This window comes from Dipodomys spectabilis, unplaced genomic scaffold (genome assembly GCF_019054845.1).
Source record: "Dipodomys spectabilis isolate Male_0828 unplaced genomic scaffold, ASM1905484v1 ptg000175l, whole genome shotgun sequence".
Classification (NCBI taxonomy): domain Eukaryota; kingdom Metazoa; phylum Chordata; class Mammalia; order Rodentia; family Heteromyidae; genus Dipodomys; species Dipodomys spectabilis.
Genome location: NW_024870852.1, coordinates 8,675,571 through 8,694,077, shown reverse-complemented (window position 1 = coordinate 8,694,077; position 18,507 = coordinate 8,675,571). Strand labels below are relative to the sequence as shown.

Sequence of the window (18,507 nt, the reverse complement as noted above, 5' to 3'; positions counted from 1 at the left end):
GTGGTGGAACCCAAGGACCATCCTCTATCCAAGTCCATTTCTACAGCAGGATGCAAGACAGCCTAGTCCAGCTGCTTTGTTTACTTCTGGCCCTTAGGAGACACTGCAATTCTACAGACTCCTGGGGTGTAGGGCTCCTCTAAATGCTCAGTTCTCTCTACTCTAGCAGCCTCTCTTGCTCTTGAAGTGGCCAGGTATGAGGCAGAGGCCTGGCACTGTGGAGTCTCTGAGGTTGCTAGCAGTCTTGAGGCTCCCTCACTGGCTGAGTCTGTTCCCCTGCCCTGTGATGTGGGAACCCTGCAGTTGCCCCCAGGGGTCAGGGTGTACACAGGGCCTGAGTAGGTGTGTTGAGCATGGGTTCCAGGAGCTGCCAGGCAGCACCTTATTACTTAGCAATTGTGCCCTGGCTATTAGGTTGATACTGCCAAGTGAGGCATTGGGAAGCTCTATAGCACTTAGAAAGGCAATGAGCTCAGTATAAAATATGCAAACCTCATCTTTTTGTTGTTGTTGTTGTTGGTCGTGCGGCTTGAACTTTGGGCCTGGGCACTATCCCTGAGCTCTTAAGCTCAAGGCAAGTGCTCTACCAGTTGAGCCACAGCGCCTCTTCTGATTTTCTGAGTGGTTTATTGAGATAATAGTCTCACAGAGTTTCTTGCCCAGGTTGGCGTTGAACCACGATCCTCAGATCTCAGCCTCCTGAGAAAGTGGGATTACGGGTGTAAGCCACTGACGCCTGGCTTTTTTAAAAAATTTGTTGGTTGTGGGACTAGAACTCAAGACCTGGGTGCTGTCTCTGAGCTTTTTTGCTCAAGACTAGCACTCTACTACCTTAAGCCACAGCTTCCTTTCCAGTTTTGTGGACTTTTCTGCCTGGGCTGGCTTTGAACCATCAGCCTTAGATCTCGATCTCTTGAGTAGCTAGGATTATAGGTGTGAGCCAGTACCTGGCTCCTGGTCTTTTTTATGTTTGCTAGTACTGGAGCTTCAACTTTCCCACTCACAGCTGGTACTCTTCCACTTCCAGCTTTTTTTTTTTTTTTTTTTGTCGGTCGTGGGGCTTGAACTCTGGGCCTGGGCGCTGTCCCTCAGCTCTTCAGCTCAAGGCGAGTACTCTACCACTTGAGCTACAGCACCACTTCCGGTTTTCTGGTGGTTTATTGGAGATAGGAGTCTCAAGGTCTCTCCTGCCCGGGCTGGCTTTGAACCGCGATCCTCAGATCTCAGCCTCCTGAGTAGCTAGGATTACAGGCGTGAGCCACCAGTGCCCGGCAACTTCCAGCTTTTTGATAGTTATCTATGAAGAGTCAGACTTGTCTGCCCAGGCTGGCTCCAAACTGTGATCCTCAGATCTCATTGGCATCCAACTCTTATTCTGGTTTTTATAGTCAAGATGACAATTTTGTTTTTCCAGTCACCTCCACCTTGCTGCAATAAACATGGGAGGCAATTGCTGTGGCTGTTGGGCTGGAAGCATCAAGCCAAGGCCTGTTCTCAGGATGAGTCTTTGCAGCTGAGTACACTCCTGTGCAGGGTCCTGGATTGGAGTGAGTAATGCAGAAAAGTAAATGGCTGAGGACAGGAGGCTGGGAACATGGTAAGTATCAAGGATCCATTCACTCCTGGGTCATTACAGTAAGGTGAAAGAGGCTCCCCACCCCTGACCTGAGCAAGGAAGCAAACTGCCAGGTAGAGGGTCTTTACCAGGCCAGAACTGCAGCCTAAGGCACTGGTCAGAAGTGGGGAGAGAAAAAGTATACACCATAGCCAAAGGCTCATGCCACATTCACCTCAGCTGTCTGACTGAAAGCTCTAGCAGACACCAACAGAGGTGCTATGGCAGAGGACACCCACTCCCAGATCACTGGTGAACAGCTCAGTGGCATTTTGGTTCTTCTGGGCTGAACTGTACACAGAAAGCAACGACAGCAACTGAGTCACCAGGGAGAGCTGGTGAGAACAGGGCGGGGTGGGTAGGGCAGTACCTTGGCGGGTGCAGGCCCAGCAGTGTCTGGTTGTGTGCATCCAGGTCTGCCCTCACACTTTAGGGGGAGTGTGCTCCTGTGGAATGAGAGCTACAAAGCCGCAACCCCTATCTCCCCACTTCCTTCCCTAGGAAGGGGATCCCCACAAGCCACCTTTAGGGGTGGTGGAAGGCTATGCCAGCAGGTGAGCAGCATGCACCTAAAGATTTTTACAAAAGCTAAAGGTCCCCATCTTCAAGATAAGCAAGACTTTATCAAGCTGCCTCTGTGGATACTCATACAACATGTGGTGACAGCCCTTCAGTTTTTTTGGTTCTTTTTATTTTTTTTTCTTTAAAGTCCATTGATCATCACAAAAACTCGAGAAACGCAACTAAGGAAAAAAAAAAAAAACAAATGTCCAACCAAAGTCTAAGAACCCAGAGCTACGGAGGAGACGTGGCACTGGACTGCTGGGTATGCAGGAGGGGCAGGAGGGTGTCCCCACAGGCATGGTTGCTGGCCATGGGAAACACAGGAGAGAGGGGAGGCTGGCCGGGCAGTTATGTTAACCGCTGCACGATGACAGCATTGAGCAAGTTGGCTTCCTTCAGGGTCTGGCTCTCGTCAGCCAGCTCTTTGTTGGGGAAGGTAGTCATGAGGACAAAGCTGGTGGCAGCCATGGCTGGCCGGGCATCCACAATGAAGAGCCGGATGTCGCTGATCCTGGAGAAGGGGTAAATGGGAAGCAGTGAACAGAGTCCTTTGCTGATGCCCACAGCTCCCACCCTGGGGAGGAAGGATGACTACCTACAAAGCCCCCTCTCTGCCTACTCCTCCAGAGCTGGCAAAGCTGTCACCAGAAAGCATCACAGACTAGCCACACTCCCATGTGGAAAGCTCCCAACTTCCTACTGTGTCCAAGGCCTCCTTCCTTCATTCTCTCTTCTCTCATTTTACTTAGTGCTTCATCAAGCTACCCTCTGCTGTGCAGATCTGTAAGCCCTGTCTCCTTTCCTCTAATCTTGACCACACTTCCACAGGGCAGCATTTCCCCTGTTCTAGGGCACTGAATTGGAAGCAAACAATTCCAGGCAATCATTGACTACTGTCTCTTTCAGTAGACCAGAATGGCACAGGACAATGACAGCAAGCTGTCCAGGAATCCCTTTATCTACCAAGGTGCCTATGACCTCAATTTTGCAATGGCAGGATAGCCACCTCCCTCCAACAGCCTCTTGCTTTTGTACAATGTATGGAATGTAGTCCTGCTCTCTCCCTCCTCCACTCTGTACAGGCTGCACCTCGGGTGAGCAGCAGCCATGCTGGGTGATGAGTGAGGCAGCATCTCAGGTCAGTGAGCTGGGTCATGTCACCCCTTTAGAAAAAGTCCAGTAGGCCTCCTTGTGCTCCTGGCCTCATCCCTATCTTGTTTCATACCTTTACCCTGAGCCTGGCTAACACGTAACAGCTGTGAAACCTGTCACTGGCCCACACATAGGTCCTGGCTTGGTTAGCTCACAACTGATGAAGCTTAGCCACTCTATTCTGTTCTAGAGAAAGGAGTTGCCTTCACAGGCAACGGCCCTCTAAAAAACACCAGTCTCTTTACTTCTTGGTGCCTCAGTTTCCCTATCTTTAAAACAGAGGAAGCAGTTTGCCTTGACCACCTCAGATGGCCTGGGACAACACAGCAGGATTCTCAAAGACCAATTCCAGGAAAAACTTATAATCTAGTGGTTTCCAAAGGCCCCTGAAGGGAGGATGTGAGAGAAAGTCAGCTGGTTAAGTGTGGGCACTGTATTTCCTCTCCCCTGTCAGCTATAGCAGCTCTAATTAGGTCTCACTGGTACCTGGGCTTTAGCCTAAGATTTGTTTTGGACAGAGTTCAGGGCTTGAACCTGAGATGAAGAATGAGACCCACAGGAGGGAAGAGCAGTCCTTGGCTACTGTGATGGGTGAGTGGGGACTGGTACCATGGGCTTCAGACCTGCAGACATTCCACCCCACTGCTCAGGAAAAGCACAAATTACCCATACCAACTTCCCACACCTGTGCCAGAGACACTGCTAGCATCAGCTAGGCCAGAAAACACAAGGTACCTGTGGCTGTGGTTAAATTTCTGCACCAGCCGCCCTCCGTCGGCAAGCCGGATTTGGATGTTTGTGGTGGGCTCTGACTCGTTAATTGAGATGGAAGAACTTGCTTTGGCTTCATTCTCTGCCTGCTGGGCTGGAGAGCTGGTATTCAACACCTGGGGGGCAGTGCTGAGAAAAAGGGAGCACATCAGGTCAGGAGCAAAAACCAGACCCCGGCAGGCAGCCCTTACTCTGATGTTTACTGAATGGCTGTCCTGCACATGACCCTGTTTGGTGAGCCACATAATGACTTGAAGCAGACAGATGGAACCCAGAAGAATTTCCCTCACCCCTGAGTCACTTGTTAGAACTGCTTCCTCAGGAGGAGCCTTGGGTCAGCTCTTAACTTCCTTTCTTCCTTAGTGTCTCCACCTGATCAAGGGTCTGGGGTGGCAGAGAACAGGCCATGAGGCTGAAGGGCCCAGGGGACCAAGATAAGTCCAGGCTCCATGAAGTGATTGAAGGGTCCAAGCCTGTGGCCTCGGCAGCCTTAACACAGCTTTGCAGGTGACTGGTTGTGATGCACTCTTCAGGGTGGCATCCCATAGTGTAGACTGCATACTTATGTGCCAACCATGGGGGTGAGGGGACAAGAATTCCTGGGGACTAATTAAGGGCCAAGTTGTGTATGTATTAATTATACAACAAATGGAGATCTGCCAGCTTACAGCTCAGATCTTACGATCAGACCAGGACCTAAGACCACCAACTAGCTGTGTGCTCTTAGCTACTGCTTCAAACTCCCTTAGCTTCAATAAGGGGCTTTTAAAAGGATGAAGAGTCTACCTACTTCCCTTTTCGTGAGGATTAGAGAATGATATAAAACAGAGAGTGGCTGACAAACATGAAGTCCACATACACTACCCAACTCTCTATAGCCATTTGGAAGTCTCCCCTATGAACCACCTAGCTACCGTGTTCTTAGCTTTTCTCTTAGCAGATGACCTCTGAGAGAGGAGAGGCTGTTAGGTGAACAGATTGCCCCCAAATTCTCTACTGAATGGTAGTAGTTCCTACACCTCACCCTTCCTCTATTGTAAATAGAGATCTAGTCCTCACCTTGCATACCTTTCAGAGCAGGCTGCCCAATGAGTGGCGGCCACCACTAACCTTTGTAGTGGTACTGCCAGCCATTTGGCCCAAGCTCCACCACTGAAGTAGCAGAGTGGCCTAGAGCAAGTCACACAACTTCTAAGGCTTCTGTGTTTTTATACAAAACAAGCTGTTTGGCTGGGAGGATCAGAGAGAGGACACGGGCAGAGGGCCTGGCAAAGGAGCAGACACGGAGGAAGTCCTTCATGCTGAACGTTATGGGCCTCCCTTTCCAGCAGAGCTGCTCTCACCCCTGTGAGGCCAAGGAAAGCCCGATGCACAGACCTGGCTGTGGTGCTCTCACCTACCATTTCTTTTACAAGGGGAGGTGGGATGGCACAATGAGCCCAATAGCTATTTGTAAGGCACCACAGCTATAATACTAGCATTAGTGGTTAGGTTTGAGGCCAACCTGAGCTACATAGTGAGTTTGAGGCTACCCTGCACTGTAACACAGTTAAGACCTTGTTTCAAAACACAAGAAACATCTTGCCTAAGAACCCAGTATTGATCTGAAGGGTAGTAGGACAGAATTCCAGAAAACTCATCAATTAAAAAGTAAAATCTCCAAGACAGTAGAGGAAACACTGAAAGTACATACCACCCCAGCATATAATAGAGGCACCAAGAGGCTGTGCAAGAACATCCAGAAGACCCACACACAGAATGGCCAACAAGAGCAGCCGGGGAGCCTAGCTCAGCACTACCAGCAATCTGACCCCTGACAAGGCTAGACATTGACTGTGCCTCAGTCCTTACTTGCAGAATGGGGAAAAAACAGGATTAAAGGAGATAAATACATGGAAATGTTTCTTTCTGTACATAGCAGCAAGCCCTCAAATAGCTGCTTGCTGTCATTATCCAAGATCTTGTCTTGTTTTATTTACGTGAATCTGAGACCCAAATCACTGAGGTGCTCCCAACTACCTATGACCATCATAGCACCTTCTGAGAGTTGCTCCCAGCCTGTGCGGGGATGGGGAGAAGAGGAGCAGAGCTGACACACTGAGCTTCTGCTTCCTCAGTAAGAGCACCAGCACTCTATTCATTTGGTAGGACACACCAAGGACAGGACTAAGTCTGGTCTTCTTGAATACTGTCCCTCCGGGCCACTGGTCTCCCCAAAGAACTGGTGGTCTCCCCAAAGACTTGGCTATCTGCCGCAGTAAGGACGATCCACCCAGAAGCAAGAAAGTCAGAGGTGACTTCCACAACCAGCAGTCTCCTTGCAAACACTGAGTCACGGGAAACCAGCCTTTCTCACAACAAGAGCTTCAGTCAACAAAGTGCTAATTGTCTTCACAATGGAATAAACTGTCCCAATTACAATTCTGGGACTCAGCCATGTCCTTCACAAAAACAACCACTGCAGAAGGCCTGGCAAGCAACCAAGTCTCACCCAGAAGCAGTGTCCTCACCCTCAAGTGTATTCTTGGTGTTGGCAAACAGGTGAAGTTTTTCCAACTGTCAAGTTAACTCCTGCCAGAATGGAAGCACTGTAACACGCAGAAACAACACAACTCAAGCCATGTTCTTACCTGCCCAGTTTCTGGCCCTCTCCAGTGAAGGCTTTGAAGGCTCCTTTGGGTTTCACAAAGTCCTCATCCCGATGGTCCTCCATGTCTAAGTTCACCTGCCCACCATGAGCTAACCTCCGCAGCTCTGCCGGCACCTCCCTGTGAGACAAAAGGTAACGTTAGGTTGGGTACTAGTGACTCACGCCTGTAATCCTACCTACTTATGAGGCTGAGATCTGAGAATTGCGGTTTGAAGCCAGCCCAGGCAGAAAAGTCTGTGAGATGTCTATCTCCCAGTAAACTACTCAGAAAAAGCCAGAAGTAGTGCTGTGGCTCAAATGGTAGAGTACTAGTTTTGAACACAAAGAGGATCAGGGACAGTGCCTAGGTCCTGAGTTCAAGACCTAGTACCAGCCAAAAAAAAAAAAAAAAGCAATGCTGGGGTTCACAGTGAGGATGGAAAAATGCCAGAAAGGGGAAAACTCTGTTCTAGAGGGAAGTTACTGCTAGCCAGTCATGGAGAGGCTCCATTTCTCTCTTTCCTGTTCCACCACAGCAAATACTTCTTACTTTGCCACTTGGCTCTAGGTCCAAAGGGAAAAATGGACACAAAGTTTGTGAAACTAAGCCAGGTGCCATGGCTACACCTGTAATCCTAGCTACTCAGGAGGATCTGAAGATCATGATTCAAAGCCAGCCTGGGCAGGAAAGTCCATGAGACTCTTATCTCCAATAAACCACCAGAAAACCAGAAGTGGTTGCTGTGGCTCAACTGGTAAAGTGCTAGCCTTGAGCTGAAGATCTGAGGGACAGGGCTCAGGCCCAGAGTTCAAGCCCCATGACCGATAGGAATAAAGTTTCTGAAACTGGCCCATGAATATGTATTTGACTGTACTAACTCAAAAACCTTATGATAAATGTTCAGCTTCTCTCTTCCTACTTGCCATGACATTCACTAACTCAAGACAAAAAAGAAGGCCTTTCTGCTCACCCTCTGCGGATAGACTCCAGAAACTGGGCATTGGATGGGTCTTGGTAGCTCCGGAGTTCACCATTATCCAGGCTGAATCCACTTTTCCAGAGCTTCAGCACAATATGAACCTGTGACGACGGCAGTGAGAGCCATTAATGTAATGACAGGAACCTGACAACCCATCAACTTGAACTTACAAACTATTATCAGCTATGCAGCATTCAAACACTAATAGGCAAGCATACATACGAATATACACATGCATGCAAATGAAACATGACCACCCCACCAACCAGCACTAGCTGAGAATAGGAAGGAATGTGGTACAGTTGAGGAGCACTGGCACTGCTTTATGAAGACCTGGGTTTGTGTCTTCACTGGGACTTGCTAGCTGGGTGGCTGTGAGTGGGTGCCCCAATCAAAGCTACGGTTCCCTTATCTGTAGGGCTGCCAGTCCATGTATGCAGCTAGTACTCTACTCATCTGCCATAGCCAGACTACTCCTAGGCTATTTTCAGTCATTAAAAATGGTACCTACAGCCGGGTGCCAGTGGCTCATGCCTGTAATCCTAGATACTCAGGAAGCTGAGATCTGAGGATTGTGGTTCAAAGTCAGCCCAGCTAGGAATGTACAATGGTACTCACTAGACACTATGTTGAAAAGGAACTATTCAACCTGTGGGTGGGGATGGGAGGGAAAAACTGGGCAAGAGCAAGGGAAGGGGATGGTACTGTCCCAAAAGAAATAATACTTTTTTTTTTTTCCCAGTTGCGGGGCCTGAACTTTGGGCCTGGGCACTGTCCCTCAGCTCTTCAGCTGAAGGCTAGCGCTCTACCGCTTGAGCCACAGCATCACTTCCAGCTTTTTCTGCTTATGTGGTATTGAGGAATCGAACCCATGGCCTCATGCATGCAAGGCAAGCATTCTACCACTGAGCCACCTTCCCAACCCCAGAAATATATACTCTTTACCTGACTTATGTAACTGTACGTAACCCCTCTGTACATCACCTTCATAATAATAAAAAAAATAAAAAAGAAAAGGTACCTACAATTTCCGTTAACAACCCTGGTAGCTGCTGCCACAAGGGAGTAAGATTTGTTTTCAGCCTATTTCCTTTTACTTTGGAATAAATCCCCAAAGTATTTTTTTAAAAAGATTCAAAATTAGTTGGGCACCAGTGGCTCCTGCCTGTAATCCTAGCTACTCAAGAGGCTGAGCTCTGAGGATCTAGGTTTGAATCCAGTCCAGATAGGAAAGTCCGCAAAGCTCTTATTTCTAATTAACTGTTAAAATTTAAAAAAAGGCGAGATCCGTGGTTCCAGTAGTAAAACACTAGCCTTGAGGAAAAAGCTAAGGACAGTGATCAAGCCCTGATTTCAAGCCCCAGAACCGGCACAAAAAAAAAATTTTTTTACAGTATGATTGCACTTGTAAGAGGAGAGACCTTATGTACTTCCACAGGAAAAAAGTCCTGGACATTAGGAAAACAGATGAACAAAAAGTGTTTTAGGCCTAATCTGGTGTTCTGAATGTCAAGTTCTTCAACCAGGCCCATACCATACACTGTCCCTCTGCCTGAGACCTGTGGAATGCTCAGAAACCTTCATTTATCTGTACCTTCCCCACCCCATTTCACCAGCCACACCACACCCTCCCACAGCAGATTAGATGCCTTAGCCTTCCCTGGACTGCCCCTGTTGAGACCATAGCAAGAACAGTTTCTGTAGGCCTCTCTCAGAGGTCACTGGTTCATGCACAAGCCACTGCTTCTTTACCAAAGGGAGGGGCCCACTCACATCTTGGCTGGAATGCCGCCGCCTTTCTCCTGCCACGTAGGCAGACTCTTCCTCTGGTGCTGCCCCAAGGCGGTAGCCACCCCCTGCAAATGGCTGTCAAAGAAGAGTTCATGAACATATGGTGGTGCTTATCACTCATACGGTGATGCATTTTAAGTGAGGAAAGAGAACGAGGATCCTGACCAGTGGAAATCAAACTCAAGGGGCCTTAAGGCCAGGAGTATGGTAAATGAATCAAGTGGCCAGGACTGGGGTGAAAGCTGCAAACAGCAAAGATGCCCAGCTAAAGGAAATACCTGCCACTAAGTAACAGTTAATTATGGCCATGGAAGAATTTGGGTACAACACTAAAGACTTTTATATTTTACCAACATCAAATACTCAGATTTTACATATAAATTGGTAGTGATTACTTCAATTCAAACAAAATGAAGCAAAGCATTCACTGAATTAATCATAATGAGTAGGACAAAGCAAACATGTTTTCAGGACCTTTTCTGGACTTAGGTCACAGATTTAGAAATTTTGCCCTTAACTGTGTTTCCCTGTAAAAGGGTGAAAGAAACGACCCATCTTCTACATAGGAAACCAGTGAACACATGAGAAAACAGACAAATCAGTCCTTGGCTCGAAGTAGCCTTCCTAGGAACTGAGTGGTATGGGCACAGACAATGACTCCTATCTCACTCTTGGTTTACTGGTCTCTCCAGGGCTCTTGGTCACTCGCTCCACAGCTACGGCTCCGTGCTCCTTGGCACCTTTAAAGAGATCATCCACCAGCTCATTGGGACTTTTCTTCCTGGGAGGGCCGACAATCTGCTGTCCACTTCTCTCTGATCCCCCAGCATAAAACCTGTGTAGAAAACAGACTTCTAACACCAAAACATGAACAGCAACCAAATGCACTTAGGAAATGAATAGCACATGCACCAAGTTTTGGGCAAGGGCACATTGAAGCAAAGGGTACGATGCTCATCTTCAAGGAAGTTACCAGCTAGCTGGATACACATGTTAAGGAGGGAGGCAGGCACAATGCAATGTGAGCAGCCATGAAGTCAGTAAAGTCTCTGGGCACAATGAGCATGGAAAGACTGCCAAAGCTGCCAAGAGAGTATCTACTAGGCTAGTCTAAGATGAGATTATGAGATGAAGGATGGAGAAAGGCATTCCAGGCACGCATATCAGCATGTTAGCTCAGGAGAGTACCAGTGGGGACCATCCATCTGGAGGCCAGCACTTCTCCAGGGACAGCAAATGAGGCCCTAGTCAGAAGCAGCTACCCTAGCAGCTCTGGATCAATGGTGGCAGTGGAATAGTTAATACAAGCAGCTAGGCTCAAGTCCTGGCTCTACCACTATGTCATCTGCTATGAACACTCTCCTTTCTTTGACATGGGAAGGATTTCACATGCCCTACCTACCTGCTCCTTAAGTGAAGGTCGTCAAGTTCAAATCAGCAGATGGATGCAAAAGAATAAGCAGAGGAATGTACATGTGAGGCAGTGTGACAATACTAAGAGCCCTTGCGAGACTCACTACCCACTGCCATTCTGTGACATACTGAGTGCCTGGAGGAGACAGTATTGAGAAGGCAGGAAAGTTCCCACTCAAATACAAGACTCAACACCACACTGGGTGCTGTAATAGGCTAAGACTGGTTTGAGACATAGTTAGGACTTCGCCTGGGTCTGAGACTGAGCTGTCATATAACTAATTGCCTCCTATCACTCTTGGTGTCTGCTAGTGCTAAGTCAACAGTAGATGCCCTAGTGGGGAGAGTAAAACTTGTAATAGTCGATCTCCAATTCCTTCAATTTGGCAAAGCTTGGGCCCAGACAGAGACGAGAGTGAGAGTTGTTTCAAGATGGGACTGTGAACCAAGAGGGGGTCATAGGTTGGAGAATGTGGCCTGGCAAAAGGTGGAGAAGGTCACTTGGAGGTGGACGTTCACCTACTTGATGATAATGCCTTTCACCCAAGGAGTGTAAAACGTTAAAATACATTCCTATTATATATTCCTGAGGTAGTGTGAAGTCTACCATATGGATGCAAACAGAGAACACATGTAATTTCTCTGCCCACTTTTCATACACTGACCACTGTGAGATAAATCCATTTCCAATGATTATAGTATTATGGTCCCAAAGAATGCTGGACAGAACAAGACAGACAAGAACCCAAACCCATGAAATGAAGCCATAACCAGTTTGTTCTCGTTCAATCCTATTAGATACTATTCTACCTGATAGACTAAAAGGTCTTTAGTCAAATTTTAAAACTTACCTAAATGCTGGACATCCTGTTTGATGAATTATTATTATAGCTACTGAGAATGTTTATGGAGTATTATCCAGCCAAAGGGGAGAAAAAAAGTATTTGTTGATTATGGGGCTTGAACTCAGGTCCTTGGCACTGTCCCTGAGCTTTTCTGCTCAAGGCTAGCACTCTACCACTTTGAGCTACAATGCTACTTCTGGTTTTTTGGTGATTAATTGGAGTTATAGAGGCTCATGGACTTTCTGCCTGGGCTGGCTTTGAACAGTGATCCTCAGATCTCAGCCTCCTGAGTAGCTAGGATTACAGGTGTGAGCCACAGTGGCTGGCTACAAAAAATATTTTTATCATGTAATTACACCCAGCATATAAAACCAAGTGTATTTATACATAGAACAAAGGTAGAATGAGAATATACCAAATATTAACTACAGTTACTAAACTGTAAGTGAATGTTACTTTTCCATTATACTAAACTATACTTTCCACAGTAAACATAAATTTTATTATGATGTTCCTACAAATAAAAACAGTACGGGTGTGTTGGGGGAATGTATATTTATAAGGCTATTATTCTACTTTTGTATTGTTTTATCCTATAAAAAAGTGCCAGTGGTTCATGCCTGCAATCCTAGCTACTCAGGAGGCTAAGATACAAGGATTGTGGCTCAAAGCCAGCCTGGCAGGAAACTCCATGAGACACATATCTCCAATTAACTATCAAAAAAGTTGGAAACGGAGCTATGGTTCAAGTAAGTGCTAGCCTTGAGCACAAAAGCTCAGAACAGTATTCAGGCCCTAATTTCAAGCTGCAGGAGTGGAGTGCACGAACATATACAAATAATTTTAAAAAGTAAAAGCTAGAAAGAAATACACCAAAAGTATAAACACAAGCTTATGTCTGGGTTGTGGAATGACTTCTCCTTTCTTACTGGTTTCCATGAATAATATTTCTCTGTATTTTAGCAACTAAAAACAACCCCCCCAAAAACCCTAAAACAAACCAACTGAGAACATGACAAAATAAAACAAGCACAGGGACGGGGATCACAAGTAAGCTGCAGCGACTAGTAGTGTATCGCTCCTACAGTAGCAATGGCCAACTGTAACAGCACATGTTCCATGTCCTGTTCTAGGCCATTAAGGTACTACTGTGGACTTCCTGAGGGCTCCCAACAGACTTACCTCTGGCCCTCCTCTTCTTCCTCGTCTTCATCTTGGTCATGAATAAGGTCTCTGAAGGAGGTCACCCTATTATCACTAGAGACAGAAAGGAACAAAATTATTTCAGGAAGAGTTAAAAGAAAGGTAATGTCCATTGTTAGCTACTAAATGAGGATACTAAGGGTAAGAATCTGTGTGAGCTGGTGGGTGAGAAGAGCATGTGTTTGGAAGGCAAAGCCCCCTAAGTTTATAACCAAAATGATGTGGCATTTATTTCTTTGAGTCCCGAGGACTGAGCGAGCATACGTTAGAAAGTGCTGAGGTGCAGTAGCATCTGGGCTGTTCTAGGAGTGGTGAAATGGGGTAGCCTCTGATCACTTGTTTACCACTAACTAGTTTTAAGTCCTGATGAAATGCTTATATGCCTGGGACTGAACTGACTACTGGAACTGAAACCCAGCACAGTTCTCACAGGCTGGTGGTCACAGGTGGCCAGGCAGCTATCCACTGTAATGCTCAGGAATAGGAGCGGTCACAGAGGAAATACACCAGGTCTCATGGACACTAAGATTCTCAAATCTCTTATTCAGGGTTGTGTTGAGAGGGGACACATCAGAAAAACATCATGTTTGGATGGCAGGCAAGCAATTGGGTGGGTGAAAGGTGGTAGGGCTAGGGAGGAAAGGGGACAGTAAGTATAGCCTCACAGAAAGCTGCATATGCAAATGAGACGAGAGAACATCACAGTGAAAGCAGGACCAAGAGTCAAGGAAGAGAGATCAATCAATGTGATATATACATGCACACCTACAGTTTCAGGTAATCTAAACATCTTCTCCTGCCCTTTCTACTCTCTTCTTAGGGGGCCAGACGCTCCATTCGAAGGAGGAGCTTGCTGACTGGGTACTGTTCTGCAGAAGCAGTAACAACTTGAAAAAATGGTGAGAAGATGGCACAGGGAATAGAGAGAGATCAGCAGCCTTAACCTGCTTCACCTCTCCTGAGAATGGAGTCAGTTCCTTGTAGACAGGGCAAAAAGCAATTACGTCCTCCCCACTCCTTTGTTTTGGCTTTATCCAAGATCACCACCAAATCTAAGGTATGACCAAAGTGATAAGGCAAGGTCTTTAGGTCTGAATGTGTGTCCAGTCTCTTGCTCCTTCCAGGATTAATGTTAAATTGTATCTCCTTCACAAGACACACAGTACTAAGTGCTTTGTAAGTATTAATTCATGTCATTTGCCATGTGGCAGATTACCATTTTCAGGAAAGCTGAACAACTGAAGTAAGGAAACTCCCCAAGATCACAAAACTGTGGTGGCAGAGTTGGATTTGAACCTGGGCAACCAGGCTCTTGGGCCTGCCCTTTCTCTAATAAATTACTGCCATGACAGGACTTTGGGATTACTGGAAGAGAGAAGTAAGCAAGTGACTGGTATTAGAGACTAAGTTTCAACTGAGATCTGAGGATCACCATTCAAAATCAGACAAATCTAAGATATTCTTATCTCAACTAGCCAGCAAAAAGCCACTAGTGAAAGTGTGGCTCAAGTGATGAGTGGCAGCTTTGAGTGGTAAAAGCTGAGCAACAGTGTGAGGTCAGGCACACCCCCCTTCTCTCTGTGGCTAAAACATATCGAACACACACAGACACACGCACACAGACACACACACACACGCACACACAGACACACACACACAGACACACACTCACACACTCACAGACACACACACAGACACACAGACACAGACACACACACAGACACACACACACAGACACACACACACACACCCCTTCTCTGCTAAAACATATGCCCAAGAAATAATGGGCTGAAGCAAGGCGGGATATCCCAAGTTCAGACATCTGTTGGAGGTCCTGCTTGTCTGCAGGAAGACTAGCACTGTTCTATACTATAGATCAATAGTGATCTCCATGGGAGGCAGAGGTCAGGAAAAGTGAAGTAAAAAAAAAAAAAAATCCCAAAGATTAATAAAACTCATCTAATAAGGGTTGGTCATACAAATTTATTTGTACGGGATTCTTTACAGGGTAGCAGGCATCCTAAACCACAAATGAAGTTCGTACTCACCAGCCCTAACTTTTTACCTCTATAGCACCTCCAAAGGACTGCCTTTGGCTCTTACTCAAAAAAACTATGGGTTGCTCAGTTTCTTTTTTTTTGGTCCTGTCGTGGGGCCTGAACTCTGGGCCTGGGCACTGTCCCTCAGCTCTTCAGCTCAAGGCTAGTGCTCTACCACTTGAGCCAAAGTGCCACTTCCGCCTTTTTTCTTTTTGCTTATGTGGTGCTGAGGAATCGAACCCAGGGCCTCAGGCATGCAAGGCAAGCTCTCTACCACTGAGCCACCTTCCCAGCCCATGGGTCGCTCAGTTTCTCAAGCCCAGTTTTTACCTGTATAATGGGAAAATCTATCCTACCAACCCTGAATATTAGATGACTCCTTACAGAAATGTAGTAGCCACTCTTCATGATCTGTAAGTGAAAGGTCCCCCCAGAACCTTAAAAGTAAGTCCTGGTCTTCCTCCCAGAATTAAACCATAACCACACCCAGGAACTTCCTGCTTCATACAAGCAGGGCTAACCTAATCAAATCAGAACAGAGTTCCTCATCACTGCTGGAAACACTAATGTAACAGCAACTGAAGTTGGCCCTTACCTGGGGGCAGTGCCTCTGGACACTGAACTGGGGGCTGCCTGTGAAATGGTCACAATGTCATCATCCCCTCCGTCCTCATAAAAGCTCGCTAGTGCAATCTGAAACAGAAAGGTAGTACCTTGGGACCCTTCAACAGTCTTTCACCTAATACATATTACTTTGAGCACAAAGGACTTATAACCAGGACCACAAAGAATTAGGCAGAAACATAATTAGCCAACTGTTAGTCAAATTCTACCCATTAAGGGGAGAGAAAAGGTAAGAGTGAGGTGAAAGACATTCTTCTGAAGTAAAATCTATCTATTTATTGGGTGTTTATTGATGTGCTAGGTTATTCAAAACACTCTACATGGACTCATTCATTTAATCCCCACAGAACTCCATGCAATTAGTACTCCTGTTTCATTCTACAGTTGATAGAGAAACAACGAGAAGGTTAAGAAAATTGCCCAAGCTACAGTTAGTAAAGAGTGGAGCCAGGTTCCACTCTGGGCAGTATGCTCAGACTCGTCCTTAAGTTTTTCTAGTCAAAAATCAGAAACTATGGGTCACGGTTTCTGAAGCCCAGTTTACCTGTAGAATAGGAACATTTATCCTACCAACCCTGAATATTAGATGACTCATTACAATGATATGCCTCTCTATGTCTTAGCTCTATATATCCTGAAGGAATATAGGAATACTTTGGCTGTTTCTGTCTCTCTCACCAACTCAAAGATAGACATTTACTAATTACATATTCTGCTTGGAGATAAAAGAGCAATGGAGTGAAAAGACACAGCTCTTGTAGTAAGGTGAGATGAGATTCTGCTACACTGGAGGCAGTGAGCTGTCGGAGGACACAATCAGAAGGTAGTGTTCTGTCTTGGGACTTGTACTGACCCAACATTCAGGCCCTAGCTGTCCAGGTTAGGTAAGTCCCACTACATGCATGGGCCTGTTTGTCCACCTGTAGGGCGAGGAGAAGGGAGCAGATAACCTGCTGAATATAGAACACAATATGCTTTTAGGAGACTTCATTCTAGTTTTACTTCTGTCCAGCACACCGGTTTTACACTACTTATAAAAGCATGTGAAACCATATTTAACTCAGATTTGGGAAGCAATTCCAATTTTGAAGTCAAGATCTAGTTTGAATACCACACCCTACTCATTCTTGGCTGTGTTGACCTAGGACACTGCCCCTGCCCTTTTGAGTTTCCAATTCCTCAACCTTACAACAGGGCTGGTGTTTACCTGACTGATTAGTAGTTAGCGAGGCCTTGAGCGAGTTACTTAACCTCCTTAAACCTTCGCTATAGAGGTAGAACTGAACAGTGTCTGGTTCATAGCAGATGCTCAATAAACATTAGTCATCATCATCATCACCACCACTATCACCACCTACCTAAGCAATCCTGTCTGCTATTAATTATCGAGTGTTTCTTACAGGTATTGTTTTAGGTAGTGACGATTCACCAGTGTGTAATGGTTGAATCCCGGCCTCCCACAGCTCACCTCCTCTTCTTAATCAAGTATGCAGTGAACGCGAAGTACGTGCCCAGGCTGGCTTTGAATCTCCAACCTCCGGATTTCAGCCTAAGTAGCTAGGATTACAGGCGTGAGCCACCCGCACCCGGATAAGGACGTTGGTTTTGTGTCCTAGCTCATCCCCCAGCCTTGAAAGACCACATGCCAGTAAGCTGGACAGGAAATTCCACGAGACTCCTATTTTACAGGTAAGCCATCTCTCCCGTGGTGGGTGGGTAGGCAGGGGCGTGGGTCGCCGCCGGGGCCGGGACTCCCCTCCCCGGCAGGCTGGGCAGCTCGGCCTCGGGCGGGCCGACAGCAGGCCCGGGTGCCACCGCCACGCCCCCCGGCGACCCCGCTCCACGCGGGCTGCCGCAGCGCCCCGAGGCCCCGCGGGGCCGCCCCCGGTGGCCGGCCCGCGTCCCTCGGCCGCCCCGAGTCGAGCCCGCGACGCGAGGCCCAGCGGCCCCGGGACCCTGAGGCCTGGGTCGGGCCCCGGCCCCGCAGGGATGACGGTGCGCTTCGGCCGCCCCGGGTCCCCGCCGCCCGAGTCCCGCAGCCCCCCGGCCCGCCCGACGCGGCCCGCCTCGCGGCGCGAACCTGCAAGTCCCAGCCGGCCGACTCGAGGAAGAAGCGGGCCCGGTCCTCCTCAGCGCCCGTCACCGCCACGAACTCCCTCAGCGCGTCCTGCCGCTCCGCCGCCATCTTCGCCCCGTGCGCTCCTGAAACCGCTCCGGCTGCCGCTGCACAGCCCCAGCCCCGCCTCTGCGTTCCACTCGCTGCTCTGCTCGACCCGGCTCCTCAGGCCCCGCCCCGCAGGCCCCGCCCCGCGCGGTGCCTCACGAAAAGCCTTCCGGGTGGGAAACCTCGCCTCTCCGCGCCCTCTGGCGGCCGAAACCCGAACCGCAGCCCAACGGCGACAGTGGGAGTAAAACCTGTGGATTGAAAGGCCCTGGAAGAGTCAGATGGATCATTACCCGTGACGCATCCCCTCATTTCATTAAATTTCGTTCACCTGTATCCTTGTTAAAGTATTTCCGGAGAGTTATGGCCTGATGCTTATTCAAGGCTGTGGATAAGGTAAGGCCCAAAACAAAATCCTTAGCCAGGTGCTGGGGCCTCATGGTCTGTAATCCTAGCTACCTAGGAGGCTGAGATCTGGACTGGAGGTTCAAAGCCAGCCCGGGCAGAAAAGTCCATGAGACTAGATCTCCAAAATAATCAACCCAATACCTTACTAGAGGTATTGCTCAAATGGTGGAACACCAGCCAAGCTAGAGGCCCTGAGTTCAAACCCCAATACCAACCAAAAAAATTTCTGCCCCGGGGCTGGGAAGGTGGCTCAGTGGTAGAGCACTTGCCTTGCATGCCTGAGGCCCTGGGTTCGATTCCTCAGCACCA

The 18,507-nt window shown here is 47.7% G+C and overlaps 1 protein-coding gene across 2 annotated transcripts; it reads right to left on the bottom strand.

The window, feature by feature from the left end:
• Window positions 1-2,284: 2,284 nt before the first annotated feature.
• Window positions 2,285-17,934, bottom strand: Nsfl1c (NSFL1 cofactor). 2 transcript variants are annotated; one of them, XM_042694630.1, is made up of 10 exons: window positions 17,707-17,934; window positions 15,598-15,695; window positions 12,943-13,017; window positions 10,905-10,910; window positions 10,172-10,337; window positions 9,485-9,577; window positions 7,703-7,812; window positions 6,733-6,870; window positions 4,067-4,231; window positions 2,285-2,690 (listed from the first exon to the last, which is right to left on the bottom strand). In XM_042694630.1, exons 1-10 carry the CDS (start codon window positions 17,809-17,811, stop codon window positions 2,528-2,530), a joined length of 1,119 nt encoding a protein of 372 aa, XP_042550564.1. In that variant the 5' UTR covers window positions 17,812-17,934; the 3' UTR covers window positions 2,285-2,527. The 2 variants fall into 2 exon arrangements, with proteins under 2 accessions (XP_042550564.1, XP_042550565.1); XM_042694631.1 differs by lacking the exon at window positions 10,905-10,910.
• Between the last annotated feature and the right edge of the window lie 573 nt (window positions 17,935-18,507).

Coding starts and splice junctions, on each gene's coding strand:
- Nsfl1c (XM_042694630.1), bottom strand. CDS start 17,811: ATGGCGGCGGAGCGGCAGGACGCGCTGAGGGAGTTCGTGGCGGTGACG. Junction 7,813..9,484: donor GGCGGCATTCCAGCCAAGAT/GTGAGTGGGCCC, acceptor CCGTCGTCACAG/GTTCATATTGTGCTGAAGCT. Junction 2,691..4,066: donor AAATTTAACCACAGCCACAG/GTACCTTGTGTT, acceptor CCCCTTCTCCAG/GATCAGCGACATCCGGCTCT.